The 13,028-nt window shown below is 36.6% G+C and overlaps 2 protein-coding genes across 2 annotated transcripts; one reads left to right on the top strand and one right to left on the bottom strand.

The window, feature by feature from the left end:
* Positions 1 to 1,118: 1,118 nt before the first annotated feature.
* LOC143607030 (protein S-acyltransferase 8-like) lies at positions 1,119 to 5,916 on the top strand. The gene is made up of 5 exons (XM_077082618.1): positions 1,119 to 1,235; positions 1,969 to 2,154; positions 2,238 to 2,516; positions 4,152 to 4,385; positions 5,379 to 5,916. The coding sequence occupies exons 1-5, from the start codon at positions 1,197 to 1,199 to the stop codon at positions 5,700 to 5,702; spliced, it is 1,062 nt and encodes a 353-aa protein (XP_076938733.1). The 5' UTR covers positions 1,119 to 1,196; the 3' UTR covers positions 5,703 to 5,916.
* Positions 5,917 to 6,491: 575 nt separating this feature from the next.
* LOC143607031 (uncharacterized) lies at positions 6,492 to 9,382 on the bottom strand. The gene is made up of 3 exons (XM_077082619.1): positions 9,261 to 9,382; positions 7,875 to 8,494; positions 6,492 to 7,076 (listed from the first exon to the last, which is right to left on the bottom strand). The coding sequence occupies exons 2-3, from the start codon at positions 8,414 to 8,416 to the stop codon at positions 7,007 to 7,009; spliced, it is 612 nt and encodes a 203-aa protein (XP_076938734.1). The 5' UTR covers positions 8,417 to 8,494; positions 9,261 to 9,382; the 3' UTR covers positions 6,492 to 7,006.
* Positions 9,383 to 13,028: the final 3,646 nt, after the last annotated feature.

Below are 13,028 nucleotides of genomic sequence, written 5' to 3'. Positions count from 1 at the left end.
AATCGTTAACAAAAGCTCATCCTCAACTCCCTTGACTTGAACCAATTTAGCCCTAACATTATAATCCAACACAACATCATCTGAACCAAACCCTAAATTAATATTATTATGAAACCCAGTTTCGGAATTGGAATCGAAACCCGAATACTCCTCCCACCGGAATTGGGTCGGCCTCTTCTAGGAGGGAATCGAAGGTGAGTTAGTCGGAGTGGTGTGGGAGGTCAAACGGAGGTAGAGTATGGAGACGGGGAAGAGGAGGAAGAGGAGGACAGCGACGATCAAGGCGCATATGTGAGTGGTGTAATGGAGGCGTCGCCGGGACCAGAGTTTTTTCAGCATTTTGGTTGGACGACAAGTGGTGGTGGTGGCTCGTTGGTGATGGTGGTAGTGGTGGTGGTTCTGAATGTTAAAGAGAGAGAGAAAATGAATATAGTGGGTGAAGAGATTAAAATGTTTTTTAATAAATAGATAAATATGACCAAATTACCTTCATGTGCAAGGCACATGCCCAGATTTAATAAGAAAGATTAACTTTGTTAGTGACAAAGGACGTAACGTGATAGGGATTTGAAACTTAAAGGATGTTCCTTGTCATTAAATTTGTTAAAGAACAACTATTGAAAAAACATACAAACACAAATGACTAGTTTTGCCATTTTGTCTTTCTAAAGTGAACCTGCATATTATAAATAAGTTTAATTTTTACTATGATAATGATGTCATAAACACTTATTTTTTCGTTAGTAATTTTTTCTTTAAATATGCTTATTTTTTGTTTTGTTATGTTTTAAATATATTAATTTGACGAAACTTTTTTTCGGGTTTAGTTACGAAAACATAACGTACTTGACTGATACCGATCAAATTCGTGTTTACGGGTGGAATTTGAATCTTGAATAGTGATTGGATGATGAGATTTGATTTATAAAATAAAATAAAGCCTCTTTCCCAAAACATTCATTCTCATTCCATTCCCTTTATAACTGCCAGCACCATCACCGTATCACCGGCGAACAGCGTCTGTCTGAGATCCTAAACCACTAATCAATCGCCACTCCATTTCACACATTACACTCTCTACTCTTTTCGGAACAAAAAAACAAATGAAAATGATGATGAGCTGTCATAATCACTTGTTCCACGCATTCAATTACTTGTTATAATAATTAATTCGCCACTTAGGGTTTTCAATTTCCATGGCGAAGAAGGTGTACCAAGTATGGAAAGGCCGAAATGTAAGATTTTAAACTTTTCGATTTTTTAATAATTAGGTTAAATTCACTTTGTGTTCTTATTACAGTTCTGGGTTTTTGTTGATTCAGTGTGGTTGTTTTGTGTTATTATGATTTGATGTTGAAATGGGGCTTTTTTGCTTATTATCTGTAGATGTAGTTGTTGAATTGAACAACATTCTGCTCATAAAATCAACTTTTTAATAAAATTGTAGCTTTTGATTAGGGTTTCTGATTTGTGTCATACATACATACATATTGTATATATACAGTATGAAAATCTATGTAAAATGCGTAGTTGTCAAAGGGTCAGCCTTGGGCCTAGGCGCTTAAACAGCGAGGGCCCGAGATAAGCAAGGCATGTAGCATAACTGTACCATTTTTTGGGGGGCTTTAGACATGTTTTAGGCTTGTTTAGGGGCTGGTTTTGGCTGTTTTAGACAGTTTGCCGGAATTTTTTAGGATTTCGCCAGAATCTTACCTAAATATGGTTGGAATCTCGTCCGAAGGTCAACTGATCGCCTGAATGGCAGCAAGGTGCTTTCCCCACACCTCGCCTGAAGGACTTTTAGTTTTAACAACATAGGTAAAATGGGGGGATTTAGGGTTTAGCGTATCCAACAATAAGTGATATTTGATTATTATTATTAGTGCATATACAACCTCATAAGTTATTTGTATTCTGTGAATTTAGATTATTATTGTGACATTATGTTTTGTTGGTCTTCTTTTACAGAAATTCTTTCTTGGAGGGAGATTTATATTCGGTCCAGATGCTAAATCATTACTTGCTACATTTTCACTGATTGTTATTCCGGTTATTGTTTTCTGTGTATTTGTTGGAAGACATCTTCGCCATGAGTTCCCGTCTTATAATGCAGGATATGCCATTATTGTTGCTGCAATCCTCTTCACAATCTATGTTAGTTTCTTAATCTTTTGACCCGGCCTGCATAGAAAGTTACCATTTTGACACAACCCATGTTTTGATTTTACTTTTTATAGGTATTGGTGCTGCTTCTTTTAACTTCAGCGCATGATCCTGGGATTGTACCGCGTAACTCACATCCACCAGAAGAAGAATGTTCACATGATAGACAAACGCCGATGTTACAGTTTCCAAGAACCAAGGAAGTTATGTATCGTGGGATTACGGTTAGAGTCAAGTATTGTGATACGTGTATGCTTTATCGGCCTCCGAGGTGCTCTCATTGTTCCATATGTAACAATTGTGTTGAACGGTTTGATCATCATTGTCCTTGGGTGGGCCAGTGCATCGGGCTGGTACGGTTTCAGTTCTCACAACTTTTTATTAGAGGTGGCAACTTGAGACTTAGCCAAAATGTTACAATGTGTTGATTTGGGTTGAGTTTGATGTTGAACGGGTCAAAATGTCAAATAATTACAACAGTTCAAACATGCTTAAAATTGCCTGTTGTTAAGTTTTTTTAATGCATACAAACACCTATATTGTTTTATTAAAAAATAAGACTACTATTGTAATAATCTTGAGTTTTTAAGGGTAGGTCTGTAAACGAACCGAATTTTTAGTGAACAGTTCATGAACCATTTGGCTACAAGTTCGTTTGTTCATTTCTTTAACAAAAGAACGAACATGAACAAAGATTGTCCATTCACTTAAAATAACGAACATGAACATGTGTCTCGTTCGTTCATTTATGTTCATGAACGTGTGTAAATGTTAGTTCATCTAAATCTATTTATGCTCGTTAGTTTACATTTTTTTTCTTTACGTTCGTTAACATATTCATTTAAAGTTTTTGACCCATTACAACTGAGTCTAGTTAATGAGTTTTTAGGCCTGGCACACTGTTCTTTATGTTATTTTAACTGGTTTTAGCTCAGCTATGTTCGTTACTTTATACTTTTAATAAACAAACATGAACATGTTCATCTTTTAACTAACCGACACGAACATGAAAGCCTCGTTTAAAGTAAAATGAATGAACATGAACATGCTTCGTTCGGTTTGTTTACAAACCTATTTAAGGGTAAACTGCATGACATAGAAATGAATTTTACACTTTTTAATGATTATGCATTCTATTACAGATTTTAGCAACCGGGGGTCATGTGGTGATCATGTGGTGGCGTTGATAGCCGAAAGACAAGGGTACATGCACCAATCAGCCGGTGTCCCGATGATTGTGTGTTATGTGTCGTATGTCCAAGGCTTGATGCAAAACTACTATCGAGCCGGGGGTCTCACCGGAAGCAGCCTCTCTATCCCTATGGGGTAGAGGTACGGCTGTCTACATCTTTCCCTCCTCAGACCCTACCATAGCTTTGCTATTGGTGGGATATACCGAGTACGATGATGATGATGATGATGATGATGATGATTTTAGCAACCGGTAGAGTGTATCATTTTATTATTAAGTAGTTACAATATGTTAAAATGAGGTTGGTTGCTAACAATCTAACATCAGTAGTAAAATGGACAAAAAGTGTTTTTTTAGGTCATCCCGGTGTGACCTAGTCTGTTTCATTCCTTACTAAAAAGCCTGTTTTGTAACGGGCCCACTTTGACATGTCATCAGAGTGAGGTGCAGAAAAGAATCGGGTTGGGAATCGGAGCCATTTTTTTAACTCGAACCGAAACCAATTATAAAATTAGTTTGAGAGAAATCAGTTTTCGCCCGAACCAAACTGCAGCCTTGAAATCGGTTCAAGAACTCATCCATTGAAACAGGTTAAACACGAACCAAATCGTATATAACCTGGTTTCAAACTCGAACCGATCCTTTTCCTCTTTTAAACTTGTCAACCCGAACCAGTTTGGGCCAAAACTTGACATTGACCATGCTTGACCGAACTAGAAACTGATTTGCCACCTCTATTTTTTCTCTTTCTTTTTTTTTGTTTATTTAATTAACCGTTAGTTATGTTGTGGTTCAGCGGAATTATCGTTTTTTTTTCATGTTCGTTTCTTCCTCAACAATTCTATGCATCTATATATTTTCGATGTCAGCTTTATACATGAAGATTTTGATGAATGATAATGAGGGTACTGTTTGGAAGGCCATGAAAGAATCACCTGCTTCGGTTGTATTAATGGCTTATTGTTTTATTTCACTTTGGTTCGTTGGTGGACTCACGGGATTTCATCTTTACCTTATTGCGTCAAACCAGGTTAGTCAAATCTACACTATTTGTACTGTGATTTTATTATAGAAACTTAACACTTAATTTAGTGATTAGACCCGAGAATCCGAGATCCCACTCTGCATACTTGCATAGCAATATAGCATGCGCAAGCCTGGCTTATTATAAACTTATAATATAGGTCTTTACACGTTGATTTGAATGATTGATTGTTACGACTTCATGTAGCCTAAAACACTATTTATAAAATTATGACAAAAATAACTAGGTTTGTGAACGAGCTGAGCTGAGCCGCTCGTGAGCAGCTCAAGATCAGCTCGCTTAAAGCTCGAAACAAGCTTGAACTTTCCAACCAAGCTTGACTAGGCTGCGAGTCTTAGCGGGCCTATTATTTATATTATAAGGGAGTATGTCATATAATAGTTTATATATATATATATATAGTTTTTATTTTATGTAATGTATATAAGATTACATAACAAAATATCATTATACATATAATTATGATAAGAATGCCTAAATAAATTATATTATATTTAATAAATAATAATCAAGTCAAGCCCGAGCTTGAAAAATTATAACGAGTTGAGCTCGAGCTTATATAAAATTATATATGAATTTTTTTCTAAAAGTAAATGAATAAAATGCATTTTGTTATATTAAGAATTACAATTATAAATGTATGCAAAAGTCAAGTATATAATAAATAACAATCAAGCCAAGCTTGAGCTTAGAAACTTATTAACGAACAGAGTCCCAGCCATGAAAAATTATAAACGAGCCGGGGTTGAGCGTGACTATATATATATAGTGGTTTTTCACCTTTTCTTTTGTATGATTAATAGAAAATTATGTTTTATTATACATAAAATTTATGATAAAAATAGCTAAGTAATATATATTTCACAATAGTATAAAGAATTATAACGAGCTACGCTCATTTACACCCCTAATTCTTGCTACATATTTTAATACATCCCAATTATCCAATTGTGATTATCCAATATTTGTTTGTTTCAGACAACCTATGAGAACTTCCGGTACCTTGCCGACAGCAGATACAACGTTTACAGTCGAGGTTGCATAACCAACTTTTTTGAAGTTTTCTGCACAAAAATCAAGCCATCACAGAACAAATTCCGAGACCCATTTCAAGAACCACAGCAACGACCACCTCCGGCCGCCGCACGAGAATCTGCTGCCAATGATGCGGGCCCAGATGACCGCCGTGTGAAGGTTGAAGATGACCTGGATATTGGTGGTGATTTATTGAAGATTTCTCAACGTCATAACATTGAAGGGATTGAATCGGATATACGTAGCAGAGGGAATGATGAAGATTAGGTTTTCGGTTCTAATTAGTTGGTTGAATTTGATGAGGACGTGTGGATGATGTAAATTTTCGAGGGGGCGAAATTGTCGTCTTGAGTCTTGGTTAGTTGGTTTTGGTTGATTGATGCATTTGTGTTGTTTGGATTAGTCTTTGGTACTTGGGGTTTATTCTGTGTAAATTAACTATTCAATAGTTATGACTTATGAACATGATGAATTGTGTTGATTATGCTTGTTGGTTGGCGTGTAAACATAAGAACCGGACCACCAAATCACAACAGACTATTTTTAAGCTGATTCTTGAGTCTGTTTTCTTATTTCTTATCCTGGTTCAACTTTGTACATTTACATATTTAGCTTATGTACTAGTAAGCAAGGATACCATTGTCGATTCAAAACTCCAACATTGCCATATTAAGCATACTTAGTATTTATATATATTTTAACATTAGTACATACTTTACTGAAATTTTTTAAACATAAACCTTTAAAGGTGTATATAGACAAACAACATAAGTTTATTAAGTAATTAACTGTGTGTGATTAGCTCTTTCTTTATGACTGTATATGTAAAGAAATTTTGTTTTATTGTAACCTTTTAACCCCTATTTTGAGAATTTGAATTGGTGGCATAGTTTTTTGGTCCAACCTTTTGCATTTAGGACATTTGAATTTGGTGTACATTGGTCTTTTATGACCATAAGACCATCCATCGGTCTTTTGTGACCATACAACAGTTCATACGCAGCAAGTTGTTCATATATCATCTAAAATTTATTTTAAATGATATACATATTTTACATAAAACAATAATCTATAACAAAACCCCCAACACAGCCCTTTTTGGTTTCTTGTTCCACCAAACTATAGTTAGTGGTTCGGCCCAGAAGTTTCATAAACACCATCCAGACCGAAACGTAAACACCCCTGTTGAAACATACAGCAATACTAGCAGTTACAAACCTCAAAAAATTCAAAACTTAGACAAGAAATCACAAAAATTAAATAACTAGAGAAGAATGAAAACTGCATTAATTACGACAAAACAAATTAAGAATACCATAATCTGAAGAAAAAATAGCTGGAATATGAACAAAAGTTTTAACTGCTGTCGAAGCAAAATGCATAAAACTCACTCGTTAGTATCATATCATTATGCTGACTTGAGACAACAACCTGATTAAACTTGTTGCAAATGACTGAGATTTGTTGTACGATGAGCGATGATGTCAGCATAATACCATGATACAAAAATTGTCCTTAAATACTTCCCACCTTAAAAAGATCAAAATACAACCCAAAGCTACATCCTCAAACTACATTATCCTGCATGAACATGTTTTCCCGGTACTGTTTTCAAATTCATCATCTGACTCACTGTGTTCACTGTAAGAACGCGTGTAAAACGTGTTAGCAAACTCAGTGTTCAGATAAAACATAGAAGAAAAGATCTATAGAACATGTCAATATTAGTTAACTGTTTATTCACAATCATTTGGTATACCAACTTCCAGCCGTTCATTAAATGTTTTATTTCTAACCGGTCAAATGTGTTAAACGAAAACACCATATGTACTAGCACTCGGTATAGTTTACGATAATAAAAGATGCTTTACATCAACAACTCCGTTTTTAACAAGATTTATATCGGAATGTTAAGAAAAAAAAAATACAACCTCTTATGTAGTTTTTATTTTAAGATAATGAACGCAATATATATGTGTGTGACACACACTCACATAATGTATCACAAAACAGTCTTGGATTTTTATCATATATATATATATATAGGATTGATTTCTTTTGAGAACCACTTTGAGTTTTAAGAACTCGAAAGAACTCAACGTTACAAATTTTTTTTTTGAATTTTTTTTACACATGTGTAATACGTAAGTGTAAGTGATGTACAAAAAATTACGGTATTTTTTTTACACACCGAATCGACTTATTACACATGTGTAACTAACGTTTAAACTGTGTAATTATCAAAAATACTTATTCTCTCTCCTGATTCATTTTTTAATCAAATTTAATCTTAGCCACATATTCAAACTCATTTAATTAAATGTGTGGTCCAAAATTGAGTTCTTAAAGTTCTACAACTCATCAAGTTCTCAAAATATCCCTCCCCTATATATATATATATATATAGAAGATCAATTTAAATAACAAACAAGGTCATACCTAGGCTCAAATTCCCGAATTTCACAAAGTTCACCACCTCTAACATCAGTCCAATGCACGCTCCGTCTAGCACTTTGGAAAACAGGCTCAACCTCTGTCCCGGCCTCATCACCATCATTAACCGAAACCGAGACTGCAACAGTCAGATCCCGTTTCTTCAAGCTGCTTTTAAGCAAATTTGCGCTTACGCCATTACCATCACCATCACCTTCCAAACACGAGGCCCGAGAATTTTCTTCAACTTCTTCTAAACGAGACGAGTCTTTAACAACGGCTTTCTGACGCTGGGTGGGTCCCACAGACGGGCTCTCGGGTCCACCAAAGCAGGTGAATGAAGCACACCCGCAGGCACAACGGTTCTTGTTGGCAGCCAGTTGGAGGTCAGGGTCGGGTTCTTGGTCCACCAAATGGTACTGAGTCCACGGGGTAACTCTCATGGGCTTCTCCTCCTTTTTCTGGCCCAAAAGAAGTAGGTTCAGCCCGTTACTATAGCCCGATGCCGAGGAAGAGAAAAACCTTCCTCCCTCCACCGCTAATAACATCAGTTCTTTTCATTTGGGCCCACCATAAAATCTGATCTTTATTCAAATGTTCTTCAAATCCGATAACCTTTTAAATACCTGCATTGTCATATTTTCCAAGTTAATAAACTTTTTATATAAACATGCAAAAAACATTTATAAAAGCTCTACTGTTTCACTAATAATCTAAACAGCTGAATAAAGTGATATACAGGGATTGCAAATTTGATCCATTTCCTTTTTAGTTAAAAATTTTCTTTATCAAACATGAATTTCAAAACGCGTTACAATAAACTGATTATCAAACAGACGACTAAAACTACTTACATACCCTTACGTTATCCGTTACTTAATTAAATAATCAAAATGTGTCACACGCAACACTGCATACTTAACACCATCAAAAGTGATTATCATTACTCTCAAAACACAAGTACAAAACGAGACTACAAAATACTTTATAAATTTGTTAATCATTATCAAAAATGTCTGCTTGAATAATAACATCAAGTAAAAATAATAACTGTAAACCCTAATCTATCAGCATGGGACCAAAAACAGTAAAAAAATGTCATATTAATTCATACAATAATTGGATAAAATTTATTAGATTGAACTGTTTGAAATGCATTAATGATCTTCGTAAACATCAAAACATGAATCGAATCATTGATATGATATATTAATTGATCTCAAAACCCACAGATAAATGGTTAAGAAAGAACGTACGGAATCAAGACATTACGATCTACACACACAAACTCTAGATTCATAAATCATGACTACAAATGAACAAAATCCCTAATCCAATTCAAAGAATTAAGATACATCATAATGAAACCCTAAGATCGAGTGTAAATGATACCTAAAAACCCGAATGGTTGAATTAATTGGGACTTGCGGATCTGAGAACGGATTCGGGACGCCGGTTGCCGGAAAATGGGTACGAAGAAGAATGACTGCGGTGTGTGAGATTAGATTAGGAATATTTATATTTATATTTATATTTATGTGGGCTATTATGTGTAAAAAAGTTTTTTTTTCTTTCTTTTTTTTTTAGGACAACTCAATATGAAATTAATTAATTAATCATTGGTTTCAATTATGTCAACATTTGACCTTTTTAAACCAAGAATAATGGTCTAATGTAACCTCCTATACCAGTTAAAACCAATTTAATTTTGTTTAAGATGGTCAACAAAAGTCAAAACCGGTTAATGATCATTGAAACCGGTTTCTTGACCAGGTTACGATCATTTTTTGGTTCGTGTTTTGATCATTTTTTTGTCGGTTTCGGTTCGGTTAACTGTTTTTGGTGGAGAAAATTACAAACCGACTTCGAACTTACGATTTCAACCAGTTTCAACATAATAGATTTAAAACCGGTTTGGTTTTTCTGGTCGATTAACCGGTTTACAACTGGTTTTGGCGGAGAAAACTACAAATCGGTTCCTACCTACGGTTTCAATTGGTTCTAAACCAGTTGCTACATAATAGGTTTCAAACCAGATTGGTTTCGGTTCGATTTTTGGGTCGGATCGATTAACCAGTTTATTTGCCCACTCCAGGGCCGGCTCAACATGTTTAGTGGCCTAAAAGGAAGCATAAAAACGAGGCATTATTTTAATAAAATTATTTAGTTTTCACTCCAAATAAAACTAGATATTATCATTTTTTGCAAATGCATAAGTAATGTAGTTCCTCTAATCTTCTCATACATTATTTAATTTAAGTGCCGTTCAAATCATACACATTGTAGTTATAATTTCTTCTATATAATTAGATGTATGCATCTGATTACATTTTAGTAAGATTTCCTAGCTACTTTTGTCTTTTGACTTCATTAATTTGATTTTAGTAGATTTCTTCCTACCTTTTTCTGATATTAGTAGATTTACTTATCATTTATTTAATTTTAACCCGTGATTTGGATTTGTTAGCGTCCGTTGGGGATGGTGATTGTTGCAAATCATAATATATAATATTACTTATACTGCATATATAAATAAATGTTTACAAAGAAAATTACTTATTATTTTTTTTTAAGAGTAACACAATTTCATTTCATGGTAGAAACATAGATATTACATCAACATAGCAAGAACATTATACTACTTAAAGTCGTTATACCATGTGTTACAGATACAAACATAAGACATATCGAAAGTACAACCATCTATGCACAGAGTACTAGCAGAGAGAGGATATAGATGCCCTGATTATGTTAAAGGCAAGACCATGTTGGAAGGAATTATTTGGATGGTCCAAAAGCAACACCAAACTCTTAAGTCTTTTGATGCTTTCTATAAATGTATCTTTAGTAGACCTTTGACATAGGTTTTTTTATAATGGAATGGAATAGAATTGAATATTGGTGGGTACCATTGAGATTCTATAAGGCTGACCGTAGTGGACGAGAAATGAGGTTAAATTGGGCGATTTTCATTTTCAACCCCCCCCCCCCCCGAGCGATAAAGGGGGAAAATGGGGGGGGGGGGCGACGGATTCTTCTCGACCTATTCATCATGTCCATAAATGCTGCGGAAGCATTCATTAGACCGAATGACATTACGAGGAACTCGTAGTGTCCATACCGCGTCCGAAACGTTGTCTTAGGGATGTCTGCCTCCTTCACTTTCAGCTGATGATAGCCTGATCGGAGATCTATTCGTGAGAACAAACTTGAACCTTGCAGTTGATCAAACAGATCATCAATCCTTGGCAAAGGATATCTATTCTTTACCGTAAGCTTGTTCAACTCGCGATAGTCTATGCACATTCTCATACTTCCATCCTTCTTCTTCACGAATAATACTGGCGCGCCCCACGGGGAAACGCTTGGTCTTATGAAACCCTTATCGAGGAGTTCTTGCAGTTGGGACATCAATTCTTTCATCTCGGACGGTGCTAATCGGTAAGGCGCTTTCGCGACGGGTTGGACTCCTGATACTAATTCTATCTGAAATTATATCTCTCGCTCCGGGTGGCAACCCCGGAAGATCCTCTGGGAATACTTCTGGGTAGTCGCGCACGACAGGAACATCTTTCATTTCTTTTGTTTCAGCCGTAGCATTGACAACATACGCCAGGTAGGCACCGCACCCTCGCCTTAACAATCCCTCGGCTTTTATCATCGAAATGACGTTAAGCCCAGAACTTTCCTTATCACCATAAACCGTCACCGCACTACCATCCAAAGACTTTAACCTTATTATCCTACTCTTACATACTATCTAAGCTTCATACTCAGATAGCCAATCCATTCCCAAAACCACATCGAACCCTCCTAAGGTCATTACGTACAAGGTAATAGGGAACTCATGTCCCTCTAATTCTATCTTACAATCCTTAACCATTTTCATTATTTTAACCGAAGTTTCACTAGCGGTCTCTACTATAAAAGTTTCAGACATTCGGCAACATTTTATTTTAGCTAATTTACTAAATGGTGCAGCTACGAAACTTTTGTTCGCACCCGAATCAAATAATACAGAAGCAGAAATACCGTTTACTAGAAACGTACCTGTGACGACATCTGGAACCTGCTTGGCTTGTTCTTGGGTTAACATGTAGGCTCTGGTCCTTGGCCTAGTCTGATCAGCATCATTCTTCCCACTCCCTCCGGCACCATCATCAGTGCATTCCTTAGCAAAATGTCCTGGCTTACCGCACTTGTAACATGCGGATTTTGCAGTACAATCGGGAGCATAATGCCCCACCTTTCCACACTTATAACATGCATTCGATCCCAGCCTGCATTCCCCACCATGAGCCTTACCACACTTATGACAAACATCCAATCCCTTACCCCATTTACACTCACCCCCGTGCATCTTTCCACACATCTTGCACGATCTCTTCTCCCACACTTTCTGCTTCTTATCCTTGGAATTCCACAACTGAGTGCCAGGTCGTTTGACATTGACCCGCTTCTTATCTTTCTTTTCTTCTTCCACCACAATATCATCCGCAGCCAGGTCTTCATAAACCATCTCCGCGAGCTCGATCGCGGAGTCAAAGGTAGCAGGTTTACTTGTCCTGACTAGCATGCGGACTTTTTGTGGCATTCCTCTCACATAACACTTGATTCTCTTAGCCTCAGTGTTGACCATATCGGGTACCAACCTAGACATTCGGTTGAACTCGGCGGTATACTCACGATGAGTCATCGTTCCAGCTTTCAAGTTTAGGAATTTCATCTCCGCCCTCTCAACCTCGGCGTCAGCACAGAATTTCTTCATAACCAGTTCTTTCAGATCCTCCCACCTCATAGCCTTGATTTCCTCTCGACTCCTTCTTTTCTCAATCGATTCCCACCAATACATCGCCTCATCTTCAAATGATTGGGTGGCATAACCGACAGCTTGATTGGTACGGCACTCGCTAATGCGGATAATTTTATCCATGGCAGTTATCCATTGAAGGGTAGCGATTGCGTCTCCCAAACCAGTCAGCTTCGGCGGGTCACATCCTTTGAAGGACTTATAGTTGCACCTACCTCGGCCTCTTTTCCTGTCACCGGCTTTCACAGAATTAACCCCACTCGTGGCCTCCCTCTCTTCTTCCTCCTCCCTCCTACCATCACCACCTGCCCCTCCAGCAGTTCTTTCACGGCTTCCAGCAGACCCTCCCG

Source organism: Bidens hawaiensis, unplaced genomic scaffold (genome assembly GCF_021521415.1).
Source record: "Bidens hawaiensis isolate Kalapana, Puna unplaced genomic scaffold, B.hawaiensis_p1.1 tig00079060_1, whole genome shotgun sequence".
Classification (NCBI taxonomy): Eukaryota; Viridiplantae; Streptophyta; class Magnoliopsida; order Asterales; family Asteraceae; genus Bidens; species Bidens hawaiensis.
This window is presented reverse-complemented; position numbering and strand designations above follow the sequence as displayed.

Bases quoted from the DNA above. Each gene is read 5' to 3' on its own strand.
- LOC143607030 (XM_077082618.1), top strand. From the start codon at position 1,197: ATGGCGAAGAAGGTGTACCAAGTATGGAAAGGCCGAAAT. The intron at 2,155-2,237 runs GTTAGTTTCTTA...TACTTTTTATAG, and splicing joins CAATCCTCTTCACAATCTAT to GTATTGGTGCTGCTTCTTTT. The intron at 2,517-4,151 runs GTACGGTTTCAG...GTTGTGGTTCAG, and splicing joins TGGGCCAGTGCATCGGGCTG to CGGAATTATCGTTTTTTTTT.
- LOC143607031 (XM_077082619.1), bottom strand. From the start codon at position 8,416: ATGTTATTAGCGGTGGAGGGAGGAAGGTTTTTCTCTTCCTCGGCATCG. The intron at 7,077-7,874 runs GTATGACCTTGT...GCGTTCTTACAG, and splicing joins ATTCGGGAATTTGAGCCTAG to TGAACACAGTGAGTCAGATG.